The sequence below is a fragment of the Pseudopipra pipra genome, chromosome 1 (genome assembly GCF_036250125.1).
Source record: "Pseudopipra pipra isolate bDixPip1 chromosome 1, bDixPip1.hap1, whole genome shotgun sequence".
NCBI lineage: Eukaryota > Metazoa > Chordata > Aves > Passeriformes > Pipridae > Pseudopipra > Pseudopipra pipra.
In genome coordinates this window covers 11,797,977-11,812,750 of record NC_087549.1, presented here as the reverse complement: position 1 = coordinate 11,812,750, position 14,774 = coordinate 11,797,977, and the positions used below count along the sequence as shown (strand labels likewise).

General features: G+C 40.6%; 1 protein-coding gene across 1 annotated transcript in view; it reads left to right on the top strand.

Moving 5' to 3' along the window:
* Positions 1-14,774, top strand: part of FER1L6 (fer-1 like family member 6) — an 85,180-nt gene that overhangs the window by 39,139 nt on the left and 31,267 nt on the right. The window contains exons 12-22 of the mRNA XM_064645475.1: positions 1,649-1,757; positions 3,413-3,593; positions 5,967-6,087; positions 7,243-7,343; positions 7,999-8,089; positions 8,799-8,918; positions 10,018-10,170; positions 11,491-11,677; positions 12,211-12,335; positions 13,871-14,005; positions 14,545-14,694. Coding sequence (XP_064501545.1) covers positions 1,649-1,757; positions 3,413-3,593; positions 5,967-6,087; positions 7,243-7,343; positions 7,999-8,089; positions 8,799-8,918; positions 10,018-10,170; positions 11,491-11,677; positions 12,211-12,335; positions 13,871-14,005; positions 14,545-14,694 — 1,473 coding nt within the window. The remainder of the gene's footprint in view (positions 1-1,648; positions 1,758-3,412; positions 3,594-5,966; positions 6,088-7,242; positions 7,344-7,998; positions 8,090-8,798; positions 8,919-10,017; positions 10,171-11,490; positions 11,678-12,210; positions 12,336-13,870; positions 14,006-14,544; positions 14,695-14,774) is intronic.

The window sequence follows — 14,774 nt, the reverse complement described above, 5'->3', positions numbered from 1 at the left end:
TTGTATTATAACATTCTGAAAGGAAAAGCAAGAACTGGAGACATTACATATAATGCAAAAAATGTCTCACAGAGCCTCCGAGACAACAGACGCAAATTATTCATCCCCACAGCACAAGTTTATTGACCTATTCCAGCAGCAAAGAAGATATCAAACATTTGCAATTCTTTTTCTTTGCAATGGGACATAGATGTGTGTGTCATAGGCTCTGAGCCTTGGCTTTATAAGGCATCCTATGCTCTGGGTTCCATGGTGGAAATAAAAAAGGGGCAGAGAAGATAAAATTACTCTGGAGCTGCAATCTGTTTGTGGTGTTGGCTTTGATATATGATGCTGGTAACCCTTTCACCGAAGACCTATGCCCTTTTACTGTGTAAAACAGAGGTTTTTCAAAATGAAGAAATCATGGACTGTGTCAAGAGCTGTTTCTGCTTTGCAAAAGTGAGGGAAACAAACATTCCTGCACAGCTGATATTTTATTCTCCCCTCACTCTGTTGCAGAAGGATCTTGCCTAGTAGGCTTCGGTTTGCTGGTGTCCATGCTGTGGAATGAGTAGTGTTTGCATGCGAAAGATCATGGCAGCCAGGATGTAAATTTGGGGAGAACTCACGCCATAAAATATATCTCCTTTGAACTTAGTCTTGGTTTGGGGCTAATAGCTTGCTTTGTTACTGACCCAAGGGTGTCAGAGATGTTAACTGGCCTTCCTTGAGAGTCTGTGCCAGGGACAAGCAGATGCTGGGTCTCTGATAGGTGCAAACAGAGCCTAGCAGATCCTTAAAACTTCACAAAAGACCATTACACTTTCCAGGGTGTGTTGCTGTGTTGAGACCCTCTCGTTCCCGTGCTTCCAAATTCTGTCAAAAGCTGAAAACAAGATTACCGGGTTACTGGTTTCTGTGCTGTGATGCCAGGAAAGGCAAAGAGCAGAGAACTGCTCATCCTCCCCACCGCTGAGACCCTCCTACCTTTGGGCCTGTGGTTTAAAACACAACAGGATAAAAAACCCACAATGGACTGCTTTGTTTCAGTAGGCTTTGGCATACAGCTGCCATCTAAATGTGGACACTAAAAATCTCTGTATCTTACCAGTGTCACTGGGAGATAAATATCAAAGTCTTGACTCCGAGCAAGGTTAAAATCTTGATGGTACAAACACATGGGCAGTAGGTTAAAGACATCCAGGGGAAAAAGTGGAACTGGATGCATTATGATGGCAGCATTTACTATTGCAATGCAAAGGAAAACTATGGCCACACTCACTTGTTGCTGTTGTACTAAAAGAGTGCCCTTAAACAGCCCTTGAACTGCCACAGATGTATCATTTGAATGGTGGGATAAGAGTATATGAAGATGCTGAAATACCTTAAACAGTAACAACTCCTGGGGCTGAAGTGAGGGGTAGTGGCTTTTACATAATCAGTTATGATGTAATTTGACACTATTGACAAGACCAAAGTCACACAGACATATCAATTTCTCAGACAAGAGCTGTTACTTCTTCCTACAAAATGTGCCTCATTGACGACCTCCGACTGATAGATCTATGATAGTAACACAACTGCTTGAGACTTATAAAGACTTCTTTGTGCTGTACAAAAAAGAGTAGGAAGTAAATGTCAAATTTTCCTCTGTCTTCTCCAATAGATCTATGAAGAAAAATTTGAGGAATTTCTTCTCTTTGGGACATTTTTTGAAGCCACAATGATTGATAGGAAGGTTGGGGACAAACCAATAACTTTTGAGGTTTCTGTTGGTAAGTATATTAAGCTCTTTTCCAAACCAGAGAGGAGATTCAGGAGCAAGGGGTTGATAGGTGTTACTGATAGCTGTGTCTCAGGGCTCAGGAATCAGCTTCAGAGTAGAGCTTACATTTTAGTTAAACCCTGACCATAATTTTTCTAGATAGCAGTCAAGCTGGGCATACTATTTCCTAGCTGTCTCTATTCCCAAATGCCCTGTATTAATACAAATCCTCTCACCCACTATATACAATAACTTAGCCAGTATTTAGCCTCTTAATCTCTTGGGAGACCAAACTCAGATAATTTACTTCAGGGCAGAGTTCATTCTGTGGTGTCCATTGCAGTTAGTTCCCAGCTGTGAGGGACCCCCTTTGTGGGGAGGATCCCTGGGAACTGTCTTGGCCAACCCCACTGAGCTACATGTGAATCTATGAGTGTGGCATGGGGGTGATTTACAGGCAAGCCTCAAAATGCATGCACAGCTTGTCCTAAGATCCTCCTGTTAAGTCTTGTCCTCCTCCAGTGTAAAGCAGGACTGTACTGCCTGAGGGATCTCCTCATGGTGGAGCTAAATTGTCCCCAGGAGCAGAGAAAATGAAGACATTTTCATGAACAGTGAGTGGATATTTTCAAAGCAAAAGAAATTTCTCTTGAGAGAGAAGCTTGAATTGATCTCATCTCCCTTGAGGGGGTTTATCACTGTACCAGACCCACAAAGAGTTAAGGGCACAGAAGCACCCTGGCACTTCCAGTCTTTGTGCTTGTGTACATGACTGTGCTCAACTGTAAGGTCGTGTGTGCAGGGAGAGATGTCTGTGACAAACAGGGCAAGCAATGAGTGATACTGATTCCTGCTGAAACTTAGCAGGAAGCAGAGCTAAGAATCACAAGAAACTCATTTGTATATTTCGGCAAGAAGTTATAGTGATTCTTGTCAGAATTAATACATTATTTACATGAAAGGCTGAACCAAAAGTCCAGATCAGGATGTCCTATGGGGTGATTCAGCATGTCCTTCTCCTGTAGGGAATGTTTCCTGCCTGTCTCTCTTAAAATCTGTAGTTATCAGTTTGATGGATGCACCTCTTTCCCAGTGCTGATAATTGCCCTTTAAGGCAAAATCCTATCAGGGAAGATGACTGTATCATTAGCAGAGTTGTCTGGCATTAGGCTTGTATCTGAGGCCTCAAAGCATTGTTATTACTATCTATGCAACTCCAGTATGCAGAATTTACTTGTCTAAAAATGAGTTTTAGCACTTCTGAGATCAGACTGGAATGATCATCCATATGTTGTAAAGACATACATTTTCTATGTAAATCAGTCCCATATCAGGGCTCCTGAGACTAGAAATGTCAACAGCAGTGTTGTTTTTGTTTCTGAATTTCTTTTGCAAAAGTCAGCAATCAGAGGATCATATCTCTTAGTAATGTGATGTGATGTACTAGATATATCACATAGGGCAGGTAAGGAAGCACTGTCCTGGAGTTTGATGTTATTGGTGCCAAGATAACCTGTCAGGACCTTTATAAACTGTGGTGTGGCCAGAATGGCTAATGAACAGGAGGGGTCAAAGATTTTCCTTTGGTATGACTGGTCTTTTTTTAAACCTCGTTCATATTTACCACCTCCAAGACAGTCATCTCTGGTAATGCTATGTCTCTAGGTAACTTTGGAAATATTACTGATGGGGTGTCAGCAGGAGCTGGAGGGAAGAAGAAGATGCGTGATGAAGAAGCAGAAGAAAGTCTTCTGCATGAGGGGGGGGATGACATTTCTCATGACCTTGGAGTACCCCTGATATCTACCACACTCCCTGAGAAACCACTGATCACAGGGGGGAACAGGTGAGGATCTGTTTTTCATATAGGACTCTGGTTCCTACTTTTTATTCCCGTGGGACTCATTGATGAGCCCTGGCAGTATTAAACAGTTTGTGTGAAACTGGGGCTTTCAAATCCTCAATTACATCTTTCACAACAGTAAATTTTCAGTTTCCACTGAACTGAATGGCTCTGAGCCATTTTATGCTCATTTGATCTTGGCCTCATGGGCTTTTGAACCCTTTCTAAAAGGGCTGTGGTACACGAACTGTACATCGGAAAGCTACAGAAAAATGCAAATTCTCCAGTGCCATCCCTGGTTTAGGGTGCCATGCTGTGATTACAAGTAACATCCACCCAGTTACCAGCTCCAGAAGCAGAATATCACATGTAAAATATTGAAATCTGATCAAGACAAAGTCAGCTTCCCAGAACACTTTCTAGAGCTAATAATTACAGATAGTTAAATAGCAAGTAGGAACAGAAGTAGGAGGAAATAGTCCTTGAAAAAAGGAATGGAGCAATGGATGATAACAGGCAGAACAGTTCTAAATGGCCTTGTTTATAAACAGAAGCGTAAAGCTTTAATTAATTTCAAAGGTGCCAATAAAAAGAAATATTTTCTTTGCTGCTTTGATAGGTAGAACCCGATATTGTTGACTGTCATGATTAGATGGTACCTCTTTCTTTAGAAGGCCAAGCAGTTTATAGATACAACGACCAGGTGGGAAGTATCAACCTGGATCTGTTTGATTTCTGGACATCTCTGAACTTAAAAAATACTTTCATTCTTTCCTGCAATCAATTGCTCAGTGGGATTAAATAAGAGGTAGTGGAAGAAAATAAGAATGAAAATACCATTGTAGAAAATTTTGTTTCTGTGGAGAAGGGGGGAAAAAAGAACGTTTAATAGAAGGATAGCTGCCTCTCCTCATTAACAGAACTGCAGATTTCCGTACATGTGGAGGACTATTATCCTCACTGAAAGACTGTGGGACTTTTTAGTTTTTCCCTTAACAAGAATTTAGATTTAAAGAACCATTGTAAAAGAATGTATCAGTCTTCAATTCTGATATTTGCTTCTTGGCTCACACCAATACTAACCAAGTTCTCTCATTAAATTTCCCTTTTCCTCAAATTTATGTAGAATACTGCATCTTTTATTCCCTCCTGTGCTATCTAAAACAGTTTGGCCAGCCATAGTTACACATGTGGCCAGTTCTATCTGAAATGCCTTAGAGTATCTGAGAACATAAAGCAGTTTATAAACATTCATAGGCATTAAAAAATTCTCCACTGTCCCACCATTAGTACAGAAAATGGTGAGACCTCTAGTATTAAGTCCAGTATGGCTGAGCAATGTGTTTCATAAAGTTATAGTATTTATATAAATGGAGGACAACGTGCTTATTGGGTACCTGGACTTGACATAGTGCCTATCACAGCTCTAATCAGAACATCCAGCTTCGTGGCAGGTCTGCAGAGACTCTGGTTCTGCTATCATCATGCTCATTTTTTCAGTACAGGACACTCATGCAGCTGAACACCCAAAGAAAGCAGCATTACAAACCAGTCAATATGACAGCTTGGACCGAAGATCAAAAGTGGGAAAAGAGAGAGCGGTAGATGCCAGGGGAGGTTTAGGTGAGATATTAGAAAGAAATTCTTTATAGAGAGGGTAATCAGCCATTGGAATGGGCTGCCCCGGGAAGTGGTGGATTCTCCGTCCCTGGAGGTTTTTAAGGTGAGGCTGGACGTGGGACTTAGTGCCATGGTCTAGCAACTGTGGTGGAAGTGGATCAAGGGTTGGACTTGATGATCTCAGAGGTCCTTTCCAACCCATCTGATTCTATGATTCTATGCATTTTATCACTGAGTTATTATGAGCTTGGTATCGCTTTTACTAAGCAGGGTCGCGTAGATTAGCTTCTGCCAAGGAACATCAATCTCCACAAGCTATTGCTTCTGAAAAAGAGCATGTTGTAAAAGCAACATGGTGTTGAGGCTGCCATTGTTCTCCTACTGTGCAGTGTGTGGAGCCATTCCTTTTGAAGAGGTGATCAGATATTAATATTTGCTCCTTTTTCCCTTGTGGCTTCCCACCATTGATATTCCAGAGCTTCTGTGCATGCCTCTTTGCCTGGCTTTTCTCCCACCCTGGAAAGCACTAAAATTAGATCCACTGACTTCAAACTTTTTCTTTTCAGGGATCTCACAGGTAGCATAAGTGATGTTTGTGTTGGCTCTCCCCAGTATTTGCTGGTTAATGCATGTGAACACATCCCGTTGTGTCTTCAGTTTCTGTGCTGTGAGAGCGCCAAACAATTTTTCTTTTCTGTGCTTCCCCTTGAACTGCTCCCTCACCCTCATGATCTGCTCAGTACTTTGTTTCCACAGGAACTACCAGTACCTGCCATATGATGAGAGGAAGCCCTGTGTCTGTGTCAAGAGCTACTGGGGCAACCAGACCTTTCGTCTATACTCTTCCAACACCCTTGAGAAAATCGCAGATCACCTGGTGAGCGGCAACCATCCTCCCAGGCTCATGTATTCAGCAAAGTATGGCAGTGAGAAGCCACATTTCCCAAATCAGGCCTTCAAAATTTCCCCCAGATGCATTCCTTGCTGTTCATTTTGTGAGAAAGTAGCTGATAACCCTTCCTTCCCCCCTCCCCAATTGCTTTGAAATGTTAGAGCTAGTCAAACATTCTTGTCCACAATTTTTCTGAGGGGCCTATAGAGCTGAGGTCTTCTTTCCTCAGAAGTGTTTTATTCTTTGTAAGAACATCCAAAGAATTAAAATATGAGACATAGAATAATTCTCTCACCTTGGCTCTTCCTCTAATGTCTTCTTGCCATATATTTATTCTGGACACCTTAAAGGACACTTTTTGCTTTTAGTTTTCTAAAAACATTGAAAGAGACAGAATGGCATATCATCTCATGGGCAGCCACCGTGACGCCCTAGTCATAGTGTTTTCCCATAATGATGTTTTTTTCTACCCTTGTTTAAATTGATTATCAACAGTCTCAAGTAAGTAGATTTTGTTTTGTGGTTTTTTTTTGGTTTTGTTTTTTTTTAAAGTGACTTCTAATGTTGAATATTTTAATTTGGGGCACTGAGATTAAGAGTGCCCCATCCCTTATTTATCCTTCTATACTTCATGAGCAGCAATGCTGAAGTCATACTTATGCAGGGCTGTATCACGAGAAAGCAGTGGCTTATAAACCAACATTTTGAACTCAGATATTTGAAAATTGAACATCTGAATATATATATATGGAGAGATATATTTGTCAGTGCACCTGGTAACCCACAGGCCTTGCTGGAACAGGACCAAGGAGAAATAACTTTTTTTCTCCTACCTGGTGGATAATGTTTCCCACTGGCAGATCTTCATCAAAGAAGTGAAAAAAAAAAAAAAAGCTGCTACAAGCAGTAGTATCTTGAACTAGTAATTGGAAAGACCGGGAACAGGTCAGAATACATCCTGCTGCTGGAGTCTTCTCTCTGCACACTTCCAGTGTAATGATATATCAAATGTTCTGCTCTGTCAGGTTACAAAGTCACCTCCCTCATTCTTGCTTGTCATGCCTAATGGTGTTACAGCACACTGGCAGAGTGACAAAGTGCCCTCCTCTACATAACAGCTTTTCCATGTGTTTTTCATAGGAAGAATCATTAGAGCAAGTAAAGGGCTTGATCAAGGTTTCAGAGATTGCAGCTGAGGAAAAACTGAAGAAGACCCTAAATGACTTTATCAGTCAAAGCAGGTAACTACAAATACTAGAATACAGAAAATCACTTTTAATGTTGGCTACAAATTCAAGGCTAGACAAGGAAACTGATGGTAATCAAGAAAAAGTACAGTAAACTTACTGAGATATATATATTTTGTTTATTCTGCTATAGGGGAAAAGGCCTTCCCAAATTGCAGTTTCTATTTAAACAGAGAAAATGTTTTATTTTTATTTTCAATATTCAATATTGAGAACAGATCACTGCCAATCACTGTCATATTTTTTTTGCTTCCTGGACCCTAAGAATAGAATGAATATGGGATAAGTAGGACTTAATAAAGTGTGTGATAGACACACTGCAAAAAAAGAATGATGTTAAGATGAAAACAAAGGATTGCATATGCTGGTATAAATCACCCAGTGGGCTCTGTGTCAGATGACATGATTTGGCTCAAAATAGATATAAACCCTAATTTCTACATATTAACCCATTTGTGTGAAGTGTGATGCAGAAGTTTTGGACTCTATTCTTTGAATCTTATGGGTGCATAACATTTGTTTTAGAGAACTTCAGAATCTTTGTCTTCCGGTTCATGTACTGCCGCAGACACAGAACATTCCAATGTATTTTAGCAGCTTACATTAAAAAAATAACACATTTAAAGAATCTGTTCTTCATGTATCCTAGGGTCTTCATGACCATTGCTGAAAAGAAGCCCAAAGGGTTGAACTACACTGCTTTGGACAAAAAGAGAGTCATGCTGTTCAAGCAAGAGCTGGTATGCAGTTTTTTCCCCTATAAGCATTGATGCAATTATGTTAACTGAAAGCATGCTGTTTGTAGACATTTTATTTTCTATTTGATTTCACCATACTGGAATTCTTTGTAATTCATATTAACATAGCGTCTGAGAGCAATTTTTTTATATAACCTGCTGTACTTAATAGACAGTAGTGAGATACCTTAAATCAGAAAATGTTGTTTTTAAATACAAATAAGACATTATAATAATGAGCTGATTTTACTTTTCCATGCATCTTAAAATGGGATGATGCTGAGTCCAGTGGAAAATCACTAAATTAACACAAAATGTTAGGCATTTAATTACTGTGGTGGTGCTGAACTTCAAAACCAGTAAAGTCTGGCGTTTGATATTCCTGGACCTAGTCACCTCCTCTAAGGAACTAGTGAAAAGAAACCAAACTGGATGGAGGTTGTACCTTCTGTCAGAACCAAGGCCCGATAATTCCATGTGGTAATCACATATTTCTTAGGACTTCCACACATGCAGTGTATGTACAGACAGAGACAAAATGGGGGATATTCTCATTTTACTTTATTCAGTTTCAAAGAGTTGATCAGTTTCTGTTGTGACAAAGAAACCTTGAACTGTCTCCATCTTCTCTTTTCAACTTGACTGTTTTCTCCTCCAGTTCAAACTACTTGATGATGCATAAAAAAGTACATATTGTCTTTCTTGGCTGCAGGAAGCAATGTCCAGTGATGCCAAGGGAATTGTTCAGCATCAGAAAAAGAAGATGCCACTAGATGAAATGATTCGTGAGACTCAGACCTTCATAGATAAAATTCGATTCTTAGTTGATGAGGTAATCCACACAGAATCCAGATGAATTTAAAATCCAGGACTTGACTTTGATTTTAATAATCTCATGTTAGAAGTAGGTCCTGGCTTGGTTATCTAAAGAATTCTCCTTTGGATATCTGGACTGTTTTGCATAAAGTAATTAACAAACCAAGGCAGGAAACACTGGGCTATCTGGTATGGAGTGGATGCTCTACAGAGATTTTTCTTTTTTTTCCCTTTTTTTTTTTTTTTTTTAATAAGGTAATTTTTTTAAAATAGGTTTGTCATCCTAGCTGGGAGAAGCCAGCTTTCTGATTTGAATTCATGTGTCCACTTGCATGGATGTAGTGATTTGGACAGATAGGAGCCCAGGAGTGTCTATATTATTAAGCCTGAGAATAGCAGAAGAATGGACATGTTTGGTCAGGCCAAAATCCAGGCAGCAGAGTGCTGTCCCTCTGAGAGCTGCCTGTGCTAGCAAACTAAGCAGGGCCATGGCTATTCCCTGGCTCAGAGAGCAAGTGGCACAGCCTGGCATGGTTTGCAGCCTACATCAAAATTCTCTTCCTTCCTAAAACAGAGTGACCTTTTAGAAAGTTCTTCCAGGGAACAGCTCCTTGGCAGATCTCTGCTGCAAACCATGCTCAGGCTTTATATGGGGAAACATGATATGGGACAGGGCAAGGCAATCTCATCAAGCATCCTTACAAGCAGAACGATGATCATATGCCAGTGCTTGAGTTTGGCCCTGGTCCTTTTTGGTTTGCCAGCATAGATGAAGTTGATGGTATTTCCATGGGAGTTACTATAAAACCTGTGGCTAAGTTATTTCCTGAGACAGAGTTGCACCCAGATTCTTAGTTTTAGTTTGTCATAAAATGATTTATGAAGTGGGCTCTCCTTAATCACTCTGCAAAGCTCTTTACCTTCAGCTGTAATTAGAAATGGAGGTATGGACTGCAAAGCACGAGGTGACAGCCTCTTGTAGTTCAGGTGCATATCTGCCGCTACACAGGAGCCATGAGGGAATCAGCTCTTAGTAGAGAGTGTTTCAACGAAAAATAATGGTGGTGGTTCACGGAAAAAAAATCAGTTTTACTTCAATATTCCTCATTGAACAGCCACAGAATACAGTGCCTGATGTGTTCATTTGGATGCTCAGCAACAACAAGAGAGTTGCATATGCAAGAATCCCAGCAAAAAACATACTCTACTCCCCAGCGAAGGAGCAGAGCGGCAAGGACTGTGGGAAGATTAAAACCCATTTCCTCAAAGTAAGTTTGTGGCACTCTGCAAACACAGGTAATGCCTGTGGAGCATTTGGTATTTAAATTTCTTCCAGGGATTGTATTTTACAGGCTCATTTTTGTAATGTATAAAGTATACATATTTATATCTGCCATTTATTAATATTTCCTTCTTACATGTATGCTTGTCATTCTTCAAGCACTCTATCACTGCGAGGCTTTTGATGTATGAGTAGTTAATTCTCTGACTGCTTGTTATGGCAAGTGTAGAGCATTGTTTATCTATGGCTGTATACATAAACAGAAGAGGTACAGCCTCTTTGCTGGCAAAGATGTCAGAATGCAGCACATGAAAGCCTGGGAGGAAACTGGTAAGAGATCAGCACTCAGCAACTCAGATAGCAAGGTAACCTAGCTATTCAGGGGTAATATAGCAATTATTTATACTTCTTTTTAAAGCCTGCCTAGGTTTGTGCAATATATGTATAAAATACTGTTATGGGATTATTCATCTTGAAGGAAGTCTTAGTGGATATACTCCTGCAAAGGCACTGTGACTTGTAGTACCTGCAGTGGAATATTGTGCAATATAATTGTTACTGTGGCCATCAGGAAAAGCCCAAACGCACAAGACAACAGTAAATTCATATAATGACTTGGTTTTCCACCTTACGCTGCTGGGAGTACTCCCATAAAGCACAGCTGAAGACCAGATAGAAATATCTAAGCTGTTGATAGTTGCCACAGGTACTTGTTAAAAAAAGTACTATTTGCCTTCATGAAACAAAAAAATGCACAGTTAACTGTCCACCCACTTCAGTATCTAGAATTACCTTAGGAAAAGATGGTACTAAACTCTAGTTGCAGTCCTCAACAAATATCTAGCAGATATAAATGAAATAAGAAGAGAGAGAAAGGAAATAATAGGTCAAGACTAGTAACATTTTAGAGTGGAAATGTTTTCTAACCTGCCCAATGGAGTAATATTTTTAGTAATATATGGGACTAACTATGGGAGACCAGTAAAACTTCATGACATGGAAAGTGGGCTGAAGTCTGGGCAAAGTAGGGTATCAGCTATGACTGATTGCACTATAAGGTAGCCTGCACAAACCTCTGCATATTAGGCAGTATGTCATTTACATAGACTGTCAATTGAGAAAATTACTTATTCTTCCCTAGGAATCACTGAAGTTTCTTGTGCTAAATGAGTCTCAGGGTCTCTTGCTGTGGAGAAATTCCATTTATCATATCAGCTCAGTGAATGCTCCTTTATTTTACTCTGGCTTGGTAGTACTCCAGCCATCTCTTTTGAGCTTGTTGGTGATGGGGGGATTTTTTCTTCAGTTACCAGGCAAGCGCCCTCTGGGCTGGACTGTGCAGGCAAAGGTGGACATCTACCTGTGGCTTGGACCTGCCAGCTATGCCCACAGTGTCATGGAGAATTTGCCTGTAGGATATGAGATTGAATTGCCATCAAACACCAACTCAGGGCACGGTGTGGTGCCCTCACCTGCCTGCCTGCTGTATAAAAGTAAGGCACTGTTTCATTTCCATATTAGCAATTAAGAAAAATGTCCCCAAAAGCTCTGATTCAGAGGGTGGCACAACCCCTGTATAAAGTAACTGTTCTAAGATGATCATGACCTAGATTCTTTTCATCACAAAGACTGGTTTCATTGCCAAGTCATTAGTTCTGTCACTGACATTTTGTAGATGTCAGGGAAAGAAAGAATCTGTTCGCTTGCAATTTCTGTTCCCTGTCTCGTGGGTCTGTCTCCTTGTGGAGGAAGCATGCTTCAGTTCTCTGATGAAGCTACTGAATTGAACACTTAGTAGATAAGATAGTGATGAGAGATAAAAATTTGCAGTTAACAGCCTTGTAGTAGATTCAGAAGTCTTGCACAACTTCTGAGTGTCTCAGGTGTTTCTTTAGTGAGATAGCACTAGCAACATTTTCCTTTGCCAGACCCTGCTGGGACAGCAGGTGGTGAATCTTCCCTTCCTACCTATGTGCTGCATCATTTCCCTGAAGCTGACATTACTGTTTTCTCTGCAATGATGCAGCCCCACACCTCTTCCAGCTGAGAGCCCACATGTATCAGGCGAGGGGGCTCATTGCCGCTGACAGCACTGGACTTTCTGATCCTTTTGCAAAAGTTACTTTCACATCACGCTGTCAGACCACAAAGGTAAGTTCTAAAGTCTCTTTTATGGGCTGAAAACTCTTTTTTCTTTTTCTCAGTTAAGCTATGAAAAGGAAAAATCTTGGTTTTGCAAGGAGGCACCTAGCAGGAAAAGTTAGATGCTTTCTATTAAAGAGCAGCTCCTGACAGTCCACTGCAAACAAGGCGAAAGTTAACATTACCCTCTACTCTAACATGAGGTGCATTAGTACAAGTTTATTTTAGCTCAGATGCCAGATTCTTGAGCTCTTGTCATTGCTTGTTATAAAGATGAACCCTCATGGTTCTCTTTTCCTATAGTCTATGTTTGCAATGACTGAACATGGTGAAGACCTTTATTGGCTTCCACAGCCATGTGAGTCAGAATGGCTCCTTGTGATGGAATCTGGCAGAGCACACTGGTGGTTTTAGAGTGACAAGGTGGAAATGAGCCAAAAATAGAGAAGTGGGAGACTTTCTGCACTACTTAAATGCTGCAAAAACTTGCCCATAGGCCTCAGGCATCTCCAGGGGACAACTGGCCTCCTCTGGACATCTGATGAAGTCTCTAGAGAGAAGGGGGCACTTCTATGGATCTGCAGCAAGTTCTGTAGCATTTGCCAAAGGGAACAAGAAATAAAAACTTTTCTCTAAGTTGTAGATGCCTGTTTGTGCTGCTTTTCCCTCAAGGTTATGAATCGATTTTTTCCTGTAATGTAATTTTAACTTCTAATAGAAGACAATGAATGAATCCAATGAAGTTAGTGTTTAGATGCACCAGGTTCTGAAAAGTAGAATTTGGCCCAGGAAAAACAGGGATTTATAGGCACAGAAGAGTTAAGTTTATTCCCTGCCTGTATAAAATATTGTAGCTGATAACTTAAATATTTTTGTAAAATCATCAGCCAAGTGCCAATAAACTGTAGTTGAGAACCTTATTTCCATTCAAAAGAATGATAGCAAGTTATGAGTCATTTTGCAGTTGGCATATTTTTCCTCTTTAAATGTTATCTTTGTTAAATATTTTTCCTGCCTAGATAGTTAAAACATTGCCTATGATGAAAAGCCATAAGCATCCACATAAGCCAAATTACAACGAATTAAAAACTTTTGATTTATTTTGAGTGATTCATGAAAGCATCTTCTTTTTTTTCCTCCTATAAAGTGTTATGTCATTACATTGAAGCAAAAACAAGATTGAAAAAATGTACTCTGGAGATGTGAAAACTGGCCTCAGTTTAGGGCAAAGGCTTTATTTTAATAGCATTTGGCACGCACCTGTTTTCCTAAACCAACAACTCTCCTCTAACTTTAATACTGAGGTTTGTCTACACAGACTGATGGTAGTATATTGATATGCTTGTAAGGGATCTGTGAGGCAAAGAGATAGGTGAAAGAATCATGTTCTTCTGGCTGGGAATAGCTGCCAAAAGATGTGGTGTCACTGACATGGAATTGTTCAGGCTGTGGGAAAGGATGTAACCAGCAGATCAGCATGTCCTGCTGAAGGACTCCAAACCAGTCAGTCCACAGCTCATTAAACATTTCCTCTCTTCCATTAGATTATTTCACAGACATTATCCCCCACGTGGAACCAGATGCTGCTCTTCAACAGCGTTGTGCTCCATGGCGACAGAGAGGAGATCGCTCAGTTCCCACCAGAGATCGTCATCGAGCTGTACGATGACGACGCAGTGGTAAACTCAAAATTCTTCTTAGGGAAAACCTGGGCTCTGATGTCATACTGCCAGCATGAAAGAAAAGCCGAGTCACTGAATAGGGATTAAATGCTGAATGGAGCTCAGTATTACTGTGGTTTGCAGTATAATATCTGAGAACAGCCCCGAGATTCACTCCATGTGCTTGCAAAGCTGTGGCCTTGTATTTTCCCCAAGTGAATCTTGCTCCCAAAGGCTGGCCTACAGAAATCAGAAGCATCTTGCTCCCAACTCCCTTGAACACAATTGTAAATTTTGTATCTAAGTCTGGGTCAAGACAGCTTTATGTCTGACCATGCAGACTCTGACAGTTTTACTGATTGAGCTCAGAAACTTTGGATGCTCTGAAGAGGTAGTAAGTACTCAGTTCTTCCATCTTCATAGCTGCTTTGCATTTTACCTTGCCCTTTTCTTCACAAGAAGACTTTTTTCACGAATACTAAGCTCTGCATCATCCTGGCTCCTAGGATAGCTGTGAAATCCAAATGCATTTGACACATGTATTCTCCTTTATTTAGGGTAAGGCAGAGTATATTGGATCTACGGTGGCTGCCCCCGTGGTGAGACTTGCTCATCAAAGCTATGAACCACCTAAACTTTCTTACCACCCAGTGTACTGTGGAAATCTTTCAGGAGGAGACCTTCTTGCTACATTTGAGCTTCTGGAGGTAAACTCGACGTTCTTGGCCGTTACACTTTTACACTCTGGGCTTGCAAAAGCTGCCATGGCATCAAGGTCCATCACCCC